Genomic DNA, 24,175 nt, shown 5'->3' with positions numbered 1-24,175 from the left:
TTCAAAATTCATCGATATTTTGACATAAAGATTTCTGAATTGTTTCGTTTATCCATCGTTGAAGAATCTTAAAGTTTTTCGCTATTCAATGAAAGTAGATGGGCAGCCATTGTAATCTCAAAGTATATATTGTCAAGCACGTGCTAATTAGAAAATCATCTTTAGGTACCTTTTTCCCAAGAAATTTCGTTTCTTTCAACATTTTCAAGAGGGCAGTCCAGCACGATAGTCTCTCCAGCAGTGATGGTAAAATTCATCGATGAACTTAAATATGGTAAGCTGAAAATGGTTGAACTTGGAGTTCTTTTCATGAGTTCGGAAGAATCTAAGAAAGAATAAACAAGTCTTATTTAACGTATTTTTTGAACATAAAAAATACTCTAAATATAAATACCTTTTCCGTATTGCTATAGTAAGTTTTTCCTTTCGATCATTACAAAAATTCTGTTAGAAAGCAAAGGTAACTCCAAACTCATATTTTCCTATCGTTACTTTTGTTGGGTTGGGTGCTTGTGAAATATACACATCTCAGTGAAAATGGAAGGACAAAAATTCGTAACGATACCAATATAATGGCAAACAAGGACTGTATTCTTTCTTAATGGTATAAAATGATGCCAAACAAGGACTATTTTCTTTTGAAGTGGCATAAAATGGTGCCAAACAAGGACTGTTTTCTTTCGTAATGGTATAAAATGGTGTCAAACAAGGACTGTTTTCTTTCATAATTGTATAAAATGATGCCAAACGAGGACTGTTTTCTTTTGTAATGGTATAAAATGATGCCAAACATTTCTGAAATAAATGCATTCATACCATCAAAGTGATGATTCTAGCCAAATATATAATATATTGTTGTTATTTCTAAGATATACCTTATTATTGTTAATTCTAAGGTATACCTTATTGTTGTTATTTCTAAGATATACTTTAATGTTTCTAATTCTAACATCAGATGATGGTGACATAATCTAGTCAAAACGTGGTACATTTATATAAAAAATGTTTCTTAATTATCAAGTTAAGCTCTGAACTCCTATATGAATACCATATTTAACGTCACATGGTTTGTTAAGGTTTATGTGGGATTAAGTCTAGTTTACAAGTAAGGAAATCAAAGTCATGTGATTTAGTGTAGTTAACATACGAATACGGTATTCAAGCTACATGTTTTATTGAGGGTCATATGTTGTTAATTAAGCCTACAAATAAAGATATCAAACTAATGTTGGTTGCTATGGTTAATATGTAAATACGGCTTTCACTGCCATATGATTTGTTGAAATTGTTTATGTGGTTAACTAGGCCTATAAATATGGAAATCAAAGTGATGTGTTTCGCTGTCGTTAAAATACGAATATGGTGTTTAACGCCACATGGTTTGTTGAGGTTTATATGTGGTTAGTTTTGATTTACAAATAACGTTGGTTATTTTTGAATTTCGCGTATAGCTACACGAGCGCCACCTGCGCTAACCGTTCCTAATTTTGTAGTATAAGAATAGAGGGAAGGCAACTAATCACCACCCACTGCCAATTCTTGGGCTACTCTTTTACCAACGAATGTTGGGATTGATCGTCACATTATAACGCACCCACGACTGAATGGGCGAACATGTTTGTTATGAGGGGGATTCAAACCCGCGACCCTCAGACTACGAGTCGAATGCCTTATCCACCTAGTCATGCCTGGCCTAGCATATGAATACAATATTCAAAACTGTATGACCTGTTCAGATTTATTCACAAAAGGTTAGTTAATGCTACGTGGCTTATTGTAGTTAATAAGCAAATAACAGAATTTAGAACCACTTGAAAGAGATATTAAGACAAATATATTTGATATCCTAACACTAATCCCCGCGGAATGTCTTTTATTTTTGTTTGTTACTATTAATTTTCTGTGTATGTTTTATGTAATCATTCTTAAGTAATGTTTTTTGTTTTTACTATCGAGATAAATACGGTTATTTTCATGAGATAACTTGAAATTTAATGTATTTTTTTAATAGTGGGTCAATAAAGAAAAAAACCCTCGAACTTACAAAGCTAAAATCAAGGGTTTGATTACTGTCGGTGAATACAGTAAATAGCCTGAAAAAATACAGTAAAAAATACAAAAGTAAGTGATTGATTTAATTAATTACATGATCTCATTTCGAAAAGTTAGCTAATGAGTGAATAATTTCTACAAGTGTTTTAACATTTTGTGTGAATTCGTATGACCTCGTAATAATAACATAAATTTTTTATACAATTTCGTATTAACAAGGCCATATTACCCGTAAATTTGCATTTAAAAGAAACAGTTTTCTTGAAGAATTATGTTTGTTTGTTTTGAATTTCGCGCAAAACTACTCGAGGGGTATCTGCGCTAGCCGTCCCTGGTTTAGCGGTGTAATACTACCGCCAACCCTTGGGTTACACTTTTGCCAACGAATAGTGGGATTGATCGTCACATTTTAACGCCCCCACCGCTGAAAGGGCGACCATGTTCGGGGCGACAGGGATTCGAACCCGCAACCCTCAGATTACGAGTCGAGTGCCTTTACTACCTGGCCATGCCGGGCATAAAGAACTACAAACATTTTTCTTCTGGTATCGCTCTCTGCAGTAATGAAGTAACACTATTAATTTACAAAATAGAGTGATCTTAATGGCTGAACGAGTACAAGTGATGCTAAATGATCGAAGACTATTCTTGTATGAGGGATAATATTATTAAAATACTCACAATAACGGTTTGTGTGTGTGTTTTCTTGTAGTAAAGCCACAACGGGCTGTCTGCTGAGCCTACGAAGGGAAATCGAACCACTGATATTAGCGTTGCAAATCCGTAGACTTACCGCTGTACCAGCGGGGGATCACAATAACGAACAATGGAACGATTTTACATTATGCGACCATCTTTTGGATCAAATCGATCACATATAGAATACTTACGCTTATGACATAATTATGCACGTGCTTTTTGAAATTTAAAAAAAGTTTTGTAAGTAAAGCACGTGTTTGCATCGTAAATTTCCAAAATAATTTATTTTGGTCTAAATTACATATATTTTCCATCAGTGTTTTTCTTATAAAGAAGCTTTGAGTGTCTCTTCAGTTTTAACAAAAACCTTAAATGAAATTCAACCGATTTTCAGTCGAATGGTGTAATCATAAAGTAAGGAAATAAAAAAATAATTCGATTAATTTTGATAAGAACAGTCGGACAGCTGAGGCGATTTATTTAAATAAATTACAACCTCGAAATATTCCTATTGACTAGCTCGTGGTTTCAAGACACAAAAGAATAGAAGGGACGAACGAAAGGCTGTATTTTAATTAATGAAAATTTCTGACGAGAACTTATTATCAAACTAAATTATTTCGTTCTACATTAGTGAGATTGCACGTGATTAATGACGTAAACTGTATGATTAATCAGCGTTAAACGGAAAATGAATTATCTTTCTGTGTATTGCGTCCCTAAAATACGACAAAATCATTTGAAATTTAACAAATAATTAATAAAAAACCAAATACAAGTAAATCACATCAAAGAACATAGTTCGTTCATTTTTTATATAAATGTCTTTATTCTAGTGTTTTGTTTGGTCCCATTTCTCCTGGTGTTTTTGTTAGTGTCGGGAATAATTGTCCATTTAATAAAATATTCGGTGAAACATTCTCTTCTCATTTAATCTTTTTCTTCCTTGAAAAAGAACAATTGTTTAAAAGTCTTGCACACACACAAAATTATATTGCCAGGAACATACATAGAAAATCCAATGTGTTTCACAGAAACATATATGTATTACTAATGACAAATAAATAAAAAATCAGTAATTAGCTGCACTCAAAAAAGCACACGAGACTTTCTGAGCTTTGCGTGCTGAAACCTCACGAGTGTGCGTGCGTAAGATTAACATTTAATAATAATTGTTGCCGTTAGGGGAACAATTTTTATTCCCCTCATTAGATTCTAATAATTACACTTAAATATCCTAAACCTCCAGACAAATTATTTTATTTACGTCACCAAATTATGATTCTTCCATGTTTAGAATTATGAGACGATTTGTTATTTCCAAACTTGTCGTTTTATATTAATTTGTTTCATAAACAGACTTTAATTTGAATGATTGGAAAATTTTGGACGTGTGATCCTAAAAACAAACGCTAAAACTTATTAGATAATTTGATATAATTATTAATATCTGATCATAAAAACAATTTTGTGAGAGAAGTATTTTTTATAATTTAGCTAGATTCTAAAGAAAAGTCACATTAACTGGAAAGTTTTATAATATAACATTTTTAAACATTGTTTTGAACACAAAGCTTGAAAAAAGGTTATCTGTGCTACTGTCTAAATTTAACTATCTACACAAAACTAACAATTAACCTATTCACCTATAACTTAAGTGTATTTTTACTTAGAATTAACAACAATAAAGCATATCCTTACTAAGAATTAATAACAGTAAATTATATCCATAGTTAGAATTGACAACAATAAAGTGTATGTTTATTTAGAATAAACAACAATAAAGTATATCCTTAGTTATAATTAACAATCCTCAGTTAGAATTCACAACAGTAAATTATGTCCTTATTTAAAATTGACAAGAATAAAGTATATACTTAGTTAGAATTGACAACAATAAAGTATATCCTTAGTTAGAATTGACAACAATGAAGTATATCCTTAGTTAGAATTGACAACAATAAAGTATATATTCAGTTAGAATTAACAATCCTTAGTTAGAATTGACAACAATAAAGTATGTCCTTATTTAAAATTGACAACAATTAAGTATATCCTTAGTTATAATTAACAATCCTCAGTTAGAATTCACAACAGTAAATTATGTCCTTATTTAAAATTGACAAGAATAAAGTATATACTTAGTTAGAATTGACAACAATTAGGTATATCCTTAGTTAGAATTGACAACAATAAAGTGTATCCTTAGTTAGAATTAACAACAATAAAGTATGTCCTTAGTTAGAAATAACAACAAAAAAGTATGTCCTTAGTTAGAATCGACAACAATAAAACGTATCCTTAGTTGGAATTGACAACAATAAAGCATGTATTTAGTTGAAATTGAAAACAATAAAACGTATCCTTGGTTGGAATTGACAACAATAAAGAGTATCCTTAGTTAGAATTAACAACAATGAAGTGTATCCTTAGTTAAAATTGACAACAATAAACTATATCCTTAGTTATAATTAACAATCCTCAGTTAGAATTCACAACAGTAAATTATGTCCTTATTTAAAATTGACAAGAATAAAGTATATACTTAGTTAGAATTGACAACAATAAAGTATGTCCTTAGTTAGAATTGACAACAATAAAGTATGTCTTTATTTAAAATTGACAACAATAAAGTATATCCTTATTTAGAATTGAGAACAATAAAGTATATCCTTAGTTAGAATTGACAAAAATAAAGTGTGTCCTCAGTCAGAATTGACAATTAGAAAAGATATCCTTAGTTAGAATTAACAACAATAAAGTATGTCTTTATCTAAAATTAACAACAATAAAGTATATATTCAGCTAGAATTCACAACAGTAAATTATGTCCTTATTTAGAATTAACAACAATAAAGTATGTCCTCAGTTTAAATTGAAAACAATAAAACGTATTCTTAGTGAGAATTAACAACAATAAAGTGTATCCTTAGTAAAAATTAACAATAATGAAGTATATCCTTAGTTAGAATTGACAACAAGAAAGTGTATCCTAAGTTAGAATTGACAACAATAAAGTGTATCCTCAGTTAGAATTGACAACAATAAAGTATATCATTAGTTAGAATTGACAACAATAAAGTATATCCCTAGTCAGAATTAACAACAATGAAGTTTATACTTAGTTAGAATTGACAACAATAAAGTATGTTGTTATTTAAAATTGACAACAATAAAGTATATCCTTATTTAGAATTGAGAACAATAAAGTATATCCTTAGTTAGAATTGACAAAAATAAAGTGTGTCCTTAGTCAGAATTGACAAAAATAAAGTGTGTCCTTAGTCAGAATTGACAATTATAAAAGATATCCTTAGTTAGAATTAACAACAATAAAATATGTCTTTATCTAAAATTAACAACAATAAAGTATATATATAGTTAGAATTGACAACACTAAAGTGTATCCTTATTTAGAATTAACAACAATAAAGTATGTCCTTAGTTTAAATTGAAAACAATAAAACGTATCCTTAGTGAGAATCGACAACAATAAAGTGTATCTTTAGTTAGAATTAAGAACAATAACGTAAGTCCTCAGTTAGAATTGACAACAATAAAGTGTATCCTTAGTAAAAATTAACAATGATGAAGTATATCCTTAGTTAGAATTGACAACAAGAAAGTGTATCCTCAGTTAGAATTGACAACAATAAAGTATATCCTTAGTTAGAATTAACAAGAATAAAGTATGTCCTTATTTAAAATTGACAACAATTATATCCTTAGTTAGAATTGAAAACAATAAAGTATGTCCTGATTTAGAATTAACAACAATAAAGTATATCCTCAGTTAGAATTGACAACAATAAAGTGTATCCTTAGTTAGAATTGACAACAAAAAAGTATATCCTCAGTTAGAATTAAGAATCTTGAGTTAGAATTGACAACAATAAAGATTATCCTTAGTTAGAATTAACAACAATAAAGTATGTCCTTAGTTAGAATTGACAACAATAAAGTGTATCCTTAGAATTGACAACAATAAAGTATATCCTCAGTTAAATTAAGAATTAACAACAATGAAGTATATCCTTAGTTAGAACTGACAACAAGAAAGTGTATCCTCAATTAGAATTGACAACAATAAAGTATATCCTCACTTAGAATTAACAATTTTTAGTTAGAATTGTCAACAATAAAGTATGTCCTTATTTAAAATTGACAACAATTATATCCTTAATTAGAATTGAAAACAATAAAGTATGTTCTTAGTTGGAATTGACAACAATAAAGTGTATCCTTAGTTAGAATTAACAACCATAAAGTATATCCTTAGTTAGAATTAACAATAAAGTATATCCTTAGTTAGAATTAACAACCGGCCCGGCATGGCCAAGCGTGTTAAGACGTTCGACTCGTATTCCGAGGGTCGCGGGTTCAAATCCTGATCGCACGAAACATGCTCACCATCCCAGCCGTGGGGGCGTTATAATGAGACGGTCAATCCAACTATTCGTTGGTAAATAGTAGCCCAAGAGTTGGCGGTGGGTAGTGATGACTTGCTGCCTTCCCTCTAGTCTTATACTGCTAAATTTGGGACGGCTAGCACAGATATCCCTCGAGTGGCTTTGTGCGAATTTCAAAAAACAAACAAACAAAATTAACAATAATGTAGTATTCCTTCTGTTAGAATTAACAACAATAAAGTTTGTTTGTTTGAATTTCGCGCAAAGCTATTCGATAGGTATCTGCGCTAACCATCCCTAATTTAGCAGTGTAAGAAGGTGGATAGTCATCACCATTCACCGCCAACTCTTGGGCTACTCTGTTACCAACGAATAGTGGGATTGACCGACACGTTATAACGCCCCCACGGATGAAAGGGCGAGCATGTTTGGTGCGATCAGTATTTGAACCCGCCACCCTCGGATTACGAGTCGAACGCCTTAACACGCTTGGCCATGCCGGGCCCAATAATAAAGTATAAAGTATATTTTAGAATTAACAACAATATGGTATATCTTCGGTTAGAATATATATATATATATATATATATATTTCTAACCCAAACTAATCCCACATATGTATAGAACCGTAGGTTTCTCGACATCAAAGTATTATTTTAGAAACAACAATCCAATTCATATTTCTTGTTTTTAGAAATATAAAAAATATAATTATAATTTAGCTAATCCCACATATGTATAGAACCGCAGCCCTAAGAAATATTCTGTCTCCGATTAGGAATGTTCTAATACAATATAATTATCAGACACAACTAAGTTTTTTTATCGTTACATAGAACTTTTTTGATAATTTGTTAGATCTACTTTAATGATAAAGTTTTGTGTTAATGATGAATCGGATAACTACGGATATACGAACTTGTGTCAGGTGTAACAGGAAAACAAGTCCCTCGCTGGTACAGCGGTAAAGTCTACGGATTTACAATGCTAAAACGAGGCGTTAGATTCTTCTCATTGGACTCTGCAGATAGACTGATGTGGGTTTCTTATAAGAAAATACGCACACACAGAAATACAAAGTTGTTTCATTAAAACAGGGAAATAATAATAAAAGGTTTGGTTTGTATTATGGGACAGTACATTTAACTGGTTAAAGAAAACAAACAACTCAATACCACATAATACCATATGGATATTTTCTGTTGTTTTTTCTTTATACTCTGTTTCTTAGATTGCTAACTTATCAGTTCCATTCAGCCGTCCTCTCTACTGCAGTATTTCTGTTTTCTGCTTTTAGTGCTCCTGAATCGGTTGTTCTACTACTATACAAATAATGGATAGGTTTTCTTGAAGAATGAACTAGTGTTTTACAGGAAATTTACTTTCAAAGACAGAAAGAGAGAGGGCAAAACCATGCATGCCAGAATGACACTGCTGATCGATATTTGAAATGGCCACATTATATTTGGTGATAGCGTAAGGCTCAGAATGCACATACACTTTCAGTGTAAAGCGTAGAGCCTTTAGGATTGGCATACCAAACGTTGTAACTTGTGAAAAACGGTGACAGAAAAGGTCTACTTTAATATCATCTCAGTGTCACATTTAAGTAATTTATCTGAATAGCATGCAATAAGTGTGGCGTAAAGACCAAGCCTAGAAAAAAAGTCAAAAACTAGGATTTATGACAGCTATCACTGAAGGATAAGATGGTTTAAAAGGCTTACAAATGTATCAGTGAAACTGACACATACTCTTGAACATTATTTATTTTTTAATTATTATATTAGCTGTTCTAACAAATTAAAAGAGAATGAACAAAGAATTGTTTTAATATGAATTAACCATTTAATTTAACCATTAGCTAACCACTAGTCTTTATTAAACTTCTGGTACCTTCTAGACTTTAATTTAACCATTAACTATCTATTAGTCTTTATTAAACTTCTGGTACCTTCTAGTCTTTAATTTAACCATTAACTATCTATTAGTCTTTATTAAACTTCTGGTACCTTCTAGTCTTTAATTTAACCATTAACTATCTATTAGTTTTTATTAAACTTCTGGTACCTTCTAGTTTTTAATTTAACCATTAACTATCTATTAGTTTTTATTAAACTTCTGGTACCTTCTAGTCTTTAATTTAACCATTAACTATCTATTAGTCTTTATTAAACTTCTGGTACCTTCTAGTCTTTAATTTAACCATTAACTATCTATTAGTCTTTATTAAACTTCTGGTACCTTCTAGTCTTTAATTTAACCATTAACTATCTATTAGTTTTTATTAAACTTCTGGTACCTTCTAGTCTTTAATTTAACCATTAACTATCTATTAGTTTTTATTAAACTTCTGGTACCTTCTAGTCTTTAATTTAACCATTAACTATCTATTAGTCTTTATTAAACTTCTGGTACCTTCTAGTCTTTAATTTAACCATTAACTATCTATTAGTCTTTATTAAACTTCTGGTACCTTCTAGTCTTTAATTTAACCATTAACTATCTATTAGTTTTTATTAAACTTCTGGTACCTTCTAGTCTTTAATTTAACCATTAACTATCTATTAGTCTTTATTAAACTTCTGGTACCTTCTAGTCTTTAATTTAACCATTAAATATCTATTAGTCTTTATTAAACTTCTGATACCTTCTAGTCTTTAATTTAACCATTAACAATCTATTAGTTTTTATTAAACTTCTGGTACCTTCTAGTCTTTAATTTAACCATTAACTATCTATTAGTTTTTATCAAACTTCTGGTACCTTCTAGTCTTTAATTTAACCATTAACTATCTATTAGTTTTATTAAACTTCTGGTACCTTCTAGTCTTTAATTTAACCATTAACTATCTATTAGTTTTATTAAACTTCTGGTACCTTCTAGTCTTTAATTTAACCATTAACTATCTATTAGTTTTTATTAAACTTCTGGTACCTTCTAGTCTTTAATTTAACCATTAACTATCTATTAGTTTTTATTAAACTTCTGGTACCTTCTAGTCTTTAATTTAACCATTAACTATCTATTAGTTTTTATTAAACTTCTGGTACCTTCTAGTCTTTAATTTAACCATTAACTATCTATTAGTCTTTATTAAACTTCTGGTACCTTCTAGTCTTTAATTTAACCATTAACTATCTATTAGTCTTTATTAAACTTCTGGTACCTTCTAGTCTTTAATTTAACCATTAACTATCTATTAGTTTTTATTAAACTTCTGGTACCTTCTAGTCTTTAATTTAACCATTAACTATCTATTAGTCTTTATTAAACTTCTGGTACCTTCTAGTCTTTAATTTAACCATTAAATATCTATTAGTCTTTATTAAACTTCTGATACCTTCTAGTCTTTAATTTAACCATTAAATATCTATTAGTCTTTATTAAACTTCTGGTACCTTCTAGTCTTTAATTTAACCATTAACTATCTATTAGTCTTTATTAAACTTCTGGTACCTTCTAGTCTTTAATTTAACCATTAACAATCTATTAGTTTTTATTAAACTTCTGGTACCTTCTAGTCTTTAATTTAACCATTAACTATCTATTAGTTTTTATTAAACTTCTGGTACCTTCTAGTCTTTAATTTAACCATTAACTATCTATTAGTTTTTATTAAACTTCTGGTACCTTCTAGTCTTTAATTTAACCATTAACTATCTATTAGTTTTTATTAAACTTCTGGTACCTTCTAGTCTTTAATTTAACCATTAACTATCTATTAGTTTTTATTAAACTTCTGGTACCTTCTAGTCTTTAATTTAACCATTAACTATCTATTAGTCTTTATTAAACTTCTGGTACCTTCTAGTCTTTAATTTAACCATTAACTATCTATTAGTTTTTATTAAACTTCTGGTACCTTCTAGTTTTTAATTTAACCATTAACTATCTATTAGTTTTTATTAAACTCTAGAAACAAGTTGACTCCTTATCTTCTAGCCTTTCTTAGATACTTAATACTTAGATACCAAATACTTAGATACTAAATACCCTTTTCTTTCGGTCCGGCATGGCAAGATTGTTAGGGGGCATTTGTCTCGTAAAATGAGAGTCGTGGGTTCGAATCCCCATCAAGCCAAACGTGCTTCCTCTTCCAGTTGTGGGAAACGCCATAATGTGAGGGTCAATTCCACTATTCGTTGGTAAAATAGTATTTAAATAATTGGAGGTTAATTATGATGACTAGCTGCCTTCCCTCTAGTTTCAAACTGCTAAATAAGGGACGGCAAGCGCAGATAGCCCTCATGTAGCTTTGCGGGAAATTCAAAAGCAAACACACTTTCTTGTTTTAATTAACAGGTAGGCACTTTTTATCACCTTTTGAGTGTGTTTTATGTTATAGTTCCATTAAGATATTTATTTAGGAGAATGATTTATATCGATGTCTGTTATATTGTTATAGATTCCCTCAAACGCTGACATTATGTGAGATTTGTTAAAATCGAATCAAAGTTCGTTTTCTATTTCTACAGATTTTTAAAATTGAAATACGTTCATTTATTGTTTTGAAATTCAAAATATAATAATTCTATTTTAATAATTTTAGTGTTATAACTAATTATAGTTTTAAGAAAGTAACAAAGTAAGAGAAATACTTCAAAGCATTAAGAACGACTTAAACATTATAAGACACGAGAAAGAAGGCTTAGTAAAATGTGTCTTATGAGATTTGGAAAACTTTCTTGTACCTCGTCTTTATCAAATGTTTATTCTCAAAGATTTCGTTATTTCAGGAGAAGAAAGGTGCGTCATAGTTTCTACCCTCTTAATTAAGGGCGAAAGTTCTCTTAACAACAACAATAAAGAAATAAGAGTAGGTTAATACTCACTTATTGTCTCACTGAATCGAAAGTGCTGTACTTTTTTTCCAACAACGAAAAACGTTTTATCTAGCTTCTAATCAGTAACGATTTCGTCGTTTCTAGTAGTTAAGTGAAAACAGACTGTCAGCATTAAAAAGTTCTACAAAACGATCAAATTCCATTGATTAAGAAGTATCAAGAGTTAGCGCGCCATCTGTCGGTTTCAGAGCTGTACGAAAATTAAACAAAAAATTCCAGCACTGATTGTAAGAAATCGGCTTGTTTTTTGTGTATTTTTAATTTCGCGCAAAGTTACATGAGGTATATCTGCGCTTGCCGTCCCTAATTGGTTTGTTTTGAATTCCACGCAAAGCTACATGATGGGCTATCTGCGCTAGCCGTCCCTAATTTAGCAGTGTAAGACTAAGGGAATGCAACTAGTCATCACCACCAACCGCCAACACTTGGGCTACTCTTTTACCAACGAATAGTGGGATTGACCGTTACATTATAACGTCTTCACGGCTGGAAGGGCAAGCACGTTTGGCAGAACATGGATTCGACCCCGCGACCCTCGAATTACGAGTCCAGTGCCTAAACCACCTGGCCATGCCGGACCGATCCCTAATTGAACAGTTTAGGACTAGAGGAAAGGCAGCTAGTCATCACTATCCACCGCCAACTCTGGGGCTACTCTTTTACCAACAAGTAGCAGTTGTCACTTTATAATGCCCCCACAGTTAAATGGGCGAGTGTGATTGGTGTGACAGGGATTCGAACCCACGATCTTCAGACCCACGAGTTCATAGCCCTGACCACTTGGCCAAAGAAGCTCTTACGTTTGCCATCCAATCATTTCACACACGTGTTATTACAGGTGATAATCACTCATTAATTGTAGCGTCGATACGAAAATATCCCGACATAAGATTTTGTGATTCTGTCTGCTTCACTGTGGATTAATTAACAAGTTTATTTATAACAATGAATGAATGATATTATTACTTATAATGAACGCTAATTAGTTTCTGCATTAGAATTCAATTCGTATGTCTAGCCATTAGTGCAGGAGCGCGTGAACTATTGTGGCAGCATCACCCTGAGGATTGACTGCCTACTTACTAGTTTTATAAACATATTTTAACACAACGGTACCTACTGATTATATATACAAAAGTCACAGTCTTGGTGAAAAGTTTCCATCATTACAAAAAAGTTTATATGTTTAAAACAAGACTGTGGAGAGGAGTTACAAACATAAAAAATGATAAAATATTCAATTGATCTTGTGTGTAAGAGAAATTTACTTATCCAATATGAGCAAAATCCTGGATCAGGATTTTTTCCAACTCCACACACTTGATAGAGTAGAATAAAGAGAAACGACAACAAATAGAAACGTTTGAAACTTTTCTAATATTTCTTGACGTGTTAACAAGGCCATTGAAATTCATTGATTTTTGCAGACCTATGTTTGCTCGGCTTGTGTTACAAAATACAATTTAGTTATAATTTGTTTTGTTTTTGAATTTCGCCCAAAGCCACACGAGGGCTATCTGCTCTAGCCGTCCCTAATTTTGCAGTGTAAGATTAGAGGGAAGGCAGCTAGTCATCACCACCCACCGCCAACTCTTGAGCTACTCTTTTTTCAACGAATAGTGGGATTGACCGTCACATTATAACGCTCCCACGGCTGAAAGGCGAGTATGTGTGGTGCGACGGAAATTCGAACTAGCAACCCTCGGATTACGAGTCGAACGCCTTAACCCACTTGGTCCATGTCGGGCGTAATTTAGTGATAAAGGATAGGGTTTGATCAACATACTTGGAATTTAGAAAGTAATAGTATTTTCAACTTAAAGGGTCAGGTCACGGGCGTCTAAAGTTAAGTACTCAGAGGTTTGAGTACGTTAAAACACGATTTTTTGAGCCACACCAAGTTGTTACAATCCACGTGGTAATTATTGCTCTACTTAACAACCGTGTAGTTTGGTAATAGCTCTACAACGTAATTTTTGTTTCCAAAGGTTTTGGTGTGAGGCTATCATGTCCAAAGCACACCTCACTATTCTGTTACTTTTCATAAGCCAGAAACTGGGTAGGGTTTTCGACAAGCAATCTGAAGGTGTCGTGTTCTAATCCCTGTACTACCAAATATGCTCGCCCTCTGAGCGAGGGGGGAATCATTTTATGCCATGGTTCTTAAAGTTCCATTAAGATATTTTATTCAGATGGAAATCACTTGAATAGGAGAATGGCTTATATCGATGTCGAGCTTCTGGTGGGTGGTGATGACTAGCTGTCTTCCATCTAGTCTTACACTGTTGGTTTATGGATGGTTAACGCAATTTAAAACAAACGAGCTATCTATTGTAGAAGGACGACAGTTTTTAAGCTTCTGTTTTATCAGCCATCTGATATCCGCACAGATATCCGTAGCTATTGCACAAATTGTTCTTTTATTCTAGAGTTGCTGGAGGTATATGACGGTTGAATGAATATATCGTGAACGAATCTAATATACACGTAACTTGTGTCGCTTTTCTAGACAGAAATTCTTCTTGATTATGTGTGTACTGTTGTCTGAACACGTGGACGGCTTTTTTGACCGATCTTTGTGTTAATAGATTTTCAACTGTTACAAGTTACCCATCTTTGCTCATCATGGCTGGGATAAGACTTGCTGCAGATGTTTTTGTGAATAGTTATAGTTCTCCAAGTTGTCCAATGTTCTTTTGTTTCCTATTACCATTAAGTATGAGGGATACCATTGCCTCTGAAATTCTAAAGATCTAAACTCACCTTTTACGAATATATTGTGATGGAAAACTATTTCATGACCTTCCACAAAACGATCAATTATTGGGTGACACCGTATTACCTGCGAAACAACAAGCAGTGTCAAAATGTAGTTTTTATATATAATGTTCTCTGCGACGTTCTGTCGTCTGGTGGCCAGTCATGGCCGAGTGGTTAGGGTGTTCGACTCATAATCTGAGGGTCAAGGGTTTGGATCCCGGTTCCGCCAAACATATCGCCCTTTCAGCCGTGGGGGCGGTATAATGTGACGGTCAATCCCACTATTCGTCGGTAAAAGAGTAGTCCAAGAGCTGGCAGTTGATCGTGGTGACTAGTTGTCCTCTCTCTAGACTTACACAGCGAAATTAGTGACAGCTAGCGCAGATAGCTCTTGTATCACTTTTGCCACACAGATAATTTGTTCGATTGTAAACGGAATAAAGGGACTGACCGTCATTCTCATAACGCACTAACAGCTGAAAAAAAAAGAAGAAGGGCGTTAAACATCTCTGAGTCATGAATCTTGAACCTTGCCTCCAGCAGCCCGGAACATTAACTACCAGATTGATTGTACTAAATGAGAATAAAAATTTATAATAAAACATGCACTTAATATAATTTATTCTCTAACTACGTTTGGTACTGAGTCTTTATATTTACGTTTAATTCCAATAAAACGTGCTATTAGATAACATAACAACAAAACTATTGCCCAGATAATTTGTTTCTTTAAGTATTAAATACTTATAGAGGGCTCTCAAACAAAAGTGGTGTTTCGTTAGCTAAAAAAAAAACAGTTTATTTAGATTGGTGGCAGTTGACAAAATGTCCTCACTGACAAAAAATTTGGTTGAGCTGTATGCCAGAACAAAAAAAAAGTCATAAGTGAATCACTTTGGATTTTATGTATATATATATATATGATCTCGGAGAAAGCATATGAGTGTAGAGAAATAAGCGATCAAGATGTGAAATTCGTGACATAAAATGGAATGAATCTCGAGTTGGAATATTAAACTAAAGGACCGATGTACCAGCTCAATAACCCGTGACAGCCAGGGTATTACACATGTAGTCTACACCATATAAAAATGTGTTTCAAGTTTACGATCACTGACGCAAGGGATATGAAATCGATAAATCAGCCAATATATCTGAAGACTGCTTCAACCATCTCTTGTAGGTTTGACACGTAACTACACCATATTAAATTGAGTAACGTCTTACAATACATTAAGCTTTAAGAAGCGGTCCCTGGCGTAGAGAAAGTTATGAATTACGCAGCTACGAAGCTTCTCAAGTATTTTCGTGAAAATGAGATAATTTATAGCAAAGAATTGTTATGCCTAAAATTAATAGAAACCATGAGCACCCGTAGCTGACTTAATGTGATAAAAAGAACTCGGGTTTTTATGGACTTCGAATTTACTGAAATATAGGGGGGGGTATTCCTTAAGACACGGAAGACATGACTTACGTTTACTTGTATTGATTATATTGAGTAATGTATCTATGATTTGTGGGGAGAATAACCTAAATATTATGCTCAAAATCAGTAAAATCGAGTTTCGATATACGTGACACAGAACAGATAACCCATTGTTCGGATCTGTGCTAAGCAATAAACAAACACAAAATTAATTATTCTTAAGCACAGACCTACACAGAGAACTAACTGTACTCTGCCCTTCACGGATATCGAAAGCTGGTTTCTAGCAGTATATGTCCACTAGAGGAGGTCAATTAATTGTCATAAGACGCTGGTTCAAAATGTGCAAATGTGATGTAATTCAGAATACCTTGGTGGGTTATAAATGTAGTCACACTGGTAATGAAAGGGATAAAGAAAATATGTTAAATATCAAAGATAATTCAGTCTAACTCAAGTAGGTCCTGGGAGTGTACATTCTACAGATTGCCTGTCAAAAATCATAACAGTAGTTATACAGATGTAACCATGTGGTGGTGTACAAAATAGTGGGGATAAAAATATACCATGTGGTAGTGTAGTAGTGCAATAGTTATACAGATGTACCATTTGGTGGTGTAGTAGTACAATAGTTATACAGATGTACCATGTGATGGTGTAGTAGCACTATAGTTGTACAGATGTAACCATTGGTGGTGTAGTAGTACAATAGTTGTACAGATATGCCATGTAATGGTGTAGTATAACAATAGTTGTACAGATGTGCCATGTGGTAATGTAGTAGTACAATAGTTATACAGATGTAACCATGTGTTGGTGTAGTAGTACAATAGTTGTACAGATGTGCCATGTGTTGGTGTAGTAGTACAATAGTTGTACAGATGTGTCATGTGTTGGTGTAGTAGTACAATAGTTGTACAGATGTGCCATGTGTTGGTGTAGTAATACAATAGTTGTACAGATGTGCCATGTGTTGGTGTAGTAGTACAATAGTTGTACAGATGTGCCATGTGGTAATGTAGTAGTACAATAGTTATACAGATGTGCCATGTGTTGGTGTAGTAGTGCAATAGTTGAACAGATGTGCCATGTGTTGGTGTAGTAGTACAATAGTTGTACAGATGTGCCATGTGTTGGTGTAGTAATACAATAGTTATACAGATGTGCCATGTGTTGGAGTAGTAGTACAATAGTTGTACAGATGTGCCATGTGGTGGTATTGTAGTACAATAGTTGTACAGATGTGCCATGTGTTGGTGTAGTAGTGCCATGTGGTGGTATTGTAGTACAATAGTTATACAGATGTGCCATGTAATGGTGTAGTATAACAATAGTTGTACAGATGTGCCATGTGGTAATGTAGTAGTACAATAGTTATACAGATGTGCCATGTGTTGGTGAAGTAGTACAATAGTTGTACAGATGTGCCATGTGTTGGTGTAGTAGTACAATAGTTGTACAGATGTGCCATGTGTTGGTGTAGTAATACAATAGTTATACAGATGTGCCATGTGTTGGTGTAGTAGTACAATAGTTGTAAAGATGTGCCATGTGTTGGTGTAGTAATACAATAGTTGTAGAGATTTGCCATGTGTTGGTGTAGTAATACAATAGTTGTACAGATGTAACCATGTGGTGGTGTAGTAGTACAATAGTTACACATATGTACCATATGGTAGTACAGTAGTTATCAGATGTACCATGTGGTAGTACGGTAGTATAGTAATTATACAGATATATCATATGGTGGTGTAGTAGTACAGAAGTTATACAGATGTACCATGTTGTGGTGAAGTACAATAATTATACAGGTGTACCATATGGTGGTGAAGTACAATAATTATACAGATGCACCATGTGGTGGTGAAATACGATAATTATACACATGTACCATGTGGTGGTGTAGTAGTACAGAAGTTATACAGATGTACCATGTTGTGGTGAAGTACAATAATTATACAGATGTACCATGTGGTGGTGAAGTACAACAGTAATACAGATGTACCCTGTGGTACTACGGTATTACAGTAGTTATACAGATATACCATGTGGTGGTGTAGTGGTACAAAAGTTATACAGATGTACCATGTGGTGATGAAGTACAATAATTATGCAGATGTACCATGTGGCGGTGTACAGCACTTACACATGTACACCATATGGTGATGATGTACAGCAGTTGAGGTAATTCGACTGAACTTGTCACTAAGTAATTCTTGTACTTGAGTAGACTGTCTGTTTTCCCTGTCACTTCCATTTTCTTCTTTTCTAATTCTGCTTGAAGGTTTATCAGTAAATTAGATAACTGTTGAACGTACCCAGCTGAATAGAGAAAGCAAACACCAGCATACACTTTAATACATTAAAAGTACTTACAATGCAAAGAACACTACACAAAATGTGCATTTGAAATATGTTTACAGTTAGCTCTGTGTATATTACAATTAATATGACATAAGAGGTTAGTCTTGGTCTCACCTACTGCAGTTGATATGGATATTCAACTTGGTTATTAGTTATTTGCCAGTGTTTACTTCGTAGGACCTCCACTCCTTCTAGTAGAGTTAACATTACAATGACTTACCAGTGCATTGTAAATTACAGCAACAATCTGCAACGGTGTCTAGATAGCGTTATTCCATAATTTAGTATAATTGTTAACGAAGTTTTCGGCCATAATTCTTTCTTGACCAAGGCTTTCTGAAGACAAATGGTATACACTTCATATGAAACCGGTTCTGGGAAAGTTAATTAGTTAATTACTGGAATATTCCAGCAGTTTATAGTTAGAACAATGTAATACATAGAACAAATCATTAAAATACAGTGAAATTTTGCAGTTACATAATGTTTAATGTTCCGTATTATTGTTTGCACTTAACTAAAAAACATTGGTACCAGACAAAGCTAGACTCCTAAAGTATGTAAATGATACAGTGCATATGGTCTGTGTTTAGTTTTTTTTATTTTATTTTTGAGATTTTATCTCCAGATATGATGTATGTAATTAACCGATTATATAAATTTAGGATACAACAAACATCACTAAAGAATAATGTATCTAGATCAAGGCGCCACAGATATTATAGTTAGATTCCTGAAGTTTATGGTCGAAAAGTGATTTATTTTAATTTTTTACACCAGATGTGTCATTTAATAAATACAATAAAACATGAATTCGTAGTAAAAGTAAAATGTATGGTAAACATGTTGCACCATAATGTTTAATCACATGTTAACATGTTACTGGTTAATCACGTAATTACCATTAGTATGATGTTACTGACATGTTGACGAGTTATCACAATTAGTCACATTGTCTTAAATATGATATTGACATCTCGGCACGTAAATGTTATAGAATACAATGCATCAAATTAAACAAGAGAGTGAAATCGTAAACTGAATAAAACATTTAAGAATGCAACATAAGCCTAACACACGAGGGACATAAGCCTAACACACAAGGGACATAAGCCTATTTAATATACTGAATATACTGAATAATATGTCTGCAGATAAGTTTAAATAACATAGGAGATAAGTGAAAACAGACCTAGCGGAAACGTTATTTGATTGGTAAGAGATGAATGTATTTAGCGACCAGTCGAAACACTTTTATTTCAAATACAATTAGAAAAGTACAATTAAAGTAATGTATAGCCTGTGAATGGCTGAGAACGTATACGGTTTGAGGACTTTTTACTCCAGTTTCTCTACTGAAGGATGATGACCCGGCATAGCCAAATGGGGTAAGGTGTTCGAGTCGTAATCTGAGGGTCGCGGGTTTGAATCCCTGCCGCACCAAACATGTTCGCCCTTTCAGCCGTGGGGATATTATAATGTGACGGTCAATCCCACTATTCGTTTATAAAAGAGTAACCCAAGCATTGGCGGTGTGTGGTGATGACTAGCCGCCTTCCCTCTAGTTTTACACTGCTAAGTAATGGACGGCTAATGCAGATAGCACTCGTGTAGCTTTGCGCGAAATTCCAAAAACATACGATCTATTGAATGAGTAATATTTTAATGGAAGTGGTTAGTTGTTTTTTTTCAATTTTGCAGAAAAGAAGAAAAGTAATTATAGATTAGCTGAACGTTGTGACCGATTATGTGAATCGCATAATGTTGCGATTCCCCCCGAACGACCAAGGACGCTCCCAAGTCGATAGCGTAACTTATCCATCAACCAGAAACTGGTTTAAAGAGCATGGTGTTTCATTCATTTATCTTTCTTGCCACTACAACCATTTCTCTGTATGTGAACCAGCTGCACATTATAATTATCGACGAAAGAACAACTGTCAAACAAGAGAAGTCCCAATATTGTTTAAGGTCAACTTTGCTGAGTCCAAACCTAGAAAGATGATCCAATCCGATATTATATGTCCTACAAACCTATTTAGTCCCGATTAAGAGCCCTGTTGTCATCATTGTATACAGTTTGCAATATTTCAATAAATGCCTTCAAAACCTAAAGTGGTCTGAACATTATATCAGTTTGTTCTTCCGGTTCATTATCGATAATCAATCCTTGCCTAAAGTTACTTACATTTAATGTACCCTGAAGTTACCTAATGTTAAAGGAATATGTAAAATGTAGATTCCAGATAAGAAGAGTTCCTCTAAAATTAATTTATTTTAGTGTATACTGAAGTTACTGAATCTTAGAAGAATACACAAAATATAGTTTCTCAGGATAACTTACACATACGCTACTATTATCTAATATGAAATGACCACATCCTTCGATGTTGATAACATCGAATTAAAACCTCTTCTGAAGTTACCTGATTTTTAATTAATACATCATCTGACACAATACCTCTCTGATAATTAACTAACTTTAAATTAACACATCACCTGACTCAATACATCTCTGGTAATTAACTAACTTTAAATTAATACATCACCTGATACAATTTCTTTCTGGTAACTAAGTAAACTCAAATTGATACATCACTTGACACAATACCTTTCTAGTAGTGGACTAACTTTAAATTAGTACATCACCTGACACAATACCATTCTAGTAATTAACTGACTTTAAATTGATACATCTGACACTATACGTCTCTGGTAGTTAACTAACTATATATTAGTACATCTCCTGACACAATACCTCTCTGGTAATTAACTAATTTTAAATTAATACATCACCTGACACAATATCTTTCTAGTAATTAACTGACTTTAAATTGATACATCTGACACTATACGTCTCTGGTAGTTAACTAACTATATATTAGTACATCTCCTGACACAATACCTCTCTGGTAATTAACTAATTTTAAATTAATACATCACCTGACACAATATCTTTCTAGTAATTAACTGACTTTAAATTGATACATCTGACACTATACGTCTCTGGTAGTTAACTAACTATATATTAGTACATCTCCTGACACAATACCTCTCTGGTAATTAACTAACTTTGAATTAATACATCACTTTTCCAAATACTTCTTTGGTAATTAACTAACTTTAAACTAACGCATCACCTGCCCAATACATTTTTAGTAATTAACTTCTTTAAATTGATACATCACCTGACACAATACCTCTGTGGTAAGTAACTAACTTTAAACTGATACATCACCTGACACAATACCTCTGTGGTAAGTAACTTCTTTAAATTGATACTTCCTCTATAGTTTCTTCACATAAACTCAACATTTTCCCTGTACTTGCTTCAAGTTAAATCGCTACGCACCATACATTAGCATGTAGTGAATAACATATATCCTCTGCACTTTCTTTACGCTAATTCAGTTGTACCTTGCAGTTTCTTGGTGTGTAGTTAATACATATTTACCTTAGCCTTTTATTAAGTCAGTACATCGCCTGTAGTTTCGTGCTAGTCAATTTGTTCATGCTTTCTATGGACTAATATTAGAATATTTTATGCTCTGCGGTTCTCACATGCCACCACATTAGAACAACACTAACCTTTGACTTAATGGACATTAGTATAACACACACACTCTGGAGTTACCGGAAATTAGAATAACGCAAAACCTAGAAAAAAGATACATAAGAACAGTACGTACCTCAGAGTTAAAAGATATTAGAACAAGGTATGTCTTGGAGTTAACATACGTGAGATATTACATACCCTGGTCTTAATGGACATTAGAATACTACACACCCTGGAGATATCTGATGTAGAACATTCCATACCCTAGAGTTAACGGACTTATAACATCGCGCATCCTGGAGTTAACAGACATTAGAATATTACATACCCTGGACTTAACGGACCTTGAATATTACCTTCCCTGGAGTTAACGGACATAGAACATTACGTATCCTTTGTTACTGATACAAGAATAAAACATACTCTGAAGTGAACTGATATTAAATCAACACATAACCAGACACTTTACTGACATATACGAAGTTAGTACATTATCTCTTTACGTAGAAGCCTCTCAGTGGCACAGCAGTATGTCTGCGGACTCCCACCGCAAAAAAAAACCGGGTTTCGATACAAGTGGTGGGCAGAGCACAAACAGCCCATTGTGTAGCTTTGTGCTTAACTCCGATAATTCAAACTAAATTAGACATATAACCTATAGATATGCTGAGATGACAAATTTACATATCAGTCTTAGCCAAAGTCTTACGTAAAACATGGCGTACAGAGAACTAGTTTTCTTGTTTGTACTTAGAGCGACAAATTACAGGAAAACTAATTTTTTGATGATACGAAGAAAGAGCATTTCTATTCCATACGGTAACATTTAATACAATTTTTAATAAAATACAAATAAAATATTTTATATATACATACACACACACACACACACACATACATACATATATACGCTTAAGTTTGCTTACTTTACGATAGTTCGAGAGCACGCCATACAAAAATGTATAAGCGATTAGTTTTTATATTTATATCTTTTTTCGACTCTTTAACTGTCTCTAGTTGCTTAGTTTTTCATTTCAAACAAATATAAGCGTCTAAAGTACTTGAAACGATAAAAAAATTCAACATTTCTAAAGAAATTTGCTGAAATTGTTTCTTTGACTGTAACCCTAATATCTATCTATCTCTCGGAATCTGAGCTTCAGGTAGGTAAAAAGTGAAGTAACAAAGTCCTACCTGTAACCCTAATATTTATCTATCTCTCGGAATCTGAGCTTCAGGTAGGTAAAAAGTGAAGTAACAAAGTCCTACCTGCGACTGAAAGAACACACAGAATCCATAACACTTTCGTCATTTCTACGTTGGTGAAGCGAGACTGAAACCAAACGACCGTGTCACGATCTTTAAAGAGCCACTTCGACCAGCGGTTAAGTAACACTCGTGTTACTAAGGGTCTGGCTATCAGAGATCTAACAAGCGTCAGATAAGGAGATGTTTTTCCTATGAGCTCATATCCGACTGGTGGCTTGTCTCCCTGCCGCACACCGAGATGAAAGGTTCAATACGGTCTGGATGTGAAGCACTAGTTCTCTCGACTTAGAATGTTCCTCACTCGTCACGTTTCCACTGAGGATCACTGGGCGGAATTACTTGACTCATTGGAAGTCAACACTGGCTAGAAATGAGGGCCACCAAAGCTGGCTAACGACTAGTCCGCATCAACTACGTTACTTACAATACAGAGGAGACACGGGGAACGTGCTTTCCACGAGCAGACGGAAGGTAAACAGAAGATTAGAAGCAGGCCGGTTCTCTATTTTTGTAGCCTTCTCGTAAGTAAGACTTCAGAGTTCCACCGACCACTTCGTGTCAGTGGGTTATCGTTTTCATAACTGCCACGTTTATGGGCATCCCTACTACACGTTCACAGAGTAATCAAGACCGTTGTTTGTAACCATGGTAACGGTGTGGACTCCGTGCACCACAGAAAACGGCGGGTCGAAAAATGTAATACAAGTGATATGATGAAAGAATTCGGCGTCATTGGAGTTTAATGTGCTTTCTTGGCGTTTCCACTTAGCACCAGCCGTCTCGACTCGC

General features: G+C 33.5%; 1 protein-coding gene across 6 annotated transcripts in view; it reads right to left on the bottom strand.

Annotated features, from left to right (window-relative positions):
- The window catches only part of LOC143233529 (cell adhesion molecule Dscam1-like), a 122,566-nt gene extending 98,893 nt beyond the window's left edge, over positions 1–23,673 (bottom strand). For 5 of the 6 annotated variants that reach the window (XM_076469838.1, XM_076469841.1, XM_076469839.1 and 2 more), the window contains exons 1-2: positions 23,387–23,673; positions 170–325 (exon numbers count right to left, since the gene is read on the bottom strand). In XM_076469838.1, coding sequence (XP_076325953.1) covers positions 170–325; positions 23,387–23,429 — 199 coding nt within the window. In that variant the 5' untranslated portion in view covers positions 23,430–23,673. Of the gene's footprint in view, positions 1–169; positions 326–11,996; positions 12,134–23,386 lie in introns of those variants that run through there. The other variant, XM_076469840.1, reaches the window with a different exon arrangement.
- Between the last annotated feature and the right edge of the window lie 502 nt (positions 23,674–24,175).

Source organism: Tachypleus tridentatus, chromosome 12 (assembly GCF_004210375.1).
Source record: "Tachypleus tridentatus isolate NWPU-2018 chromosome 12, ASM421037v1, whole genome shotgun sequence".
Classification (NCBI taxonomy): domain Eukaryota; kingdom Metazoa; phylum Arthropoda; class Merostomata; order Xiphosura; family Limulidae; genus Tachypleus; species Tachypleus tridentatus.
The sequence above is the reverse complement of the archived record's forward strand: the minus strand, read 5'-3'. Positions and strand labels throughout refer to the sequence as shown.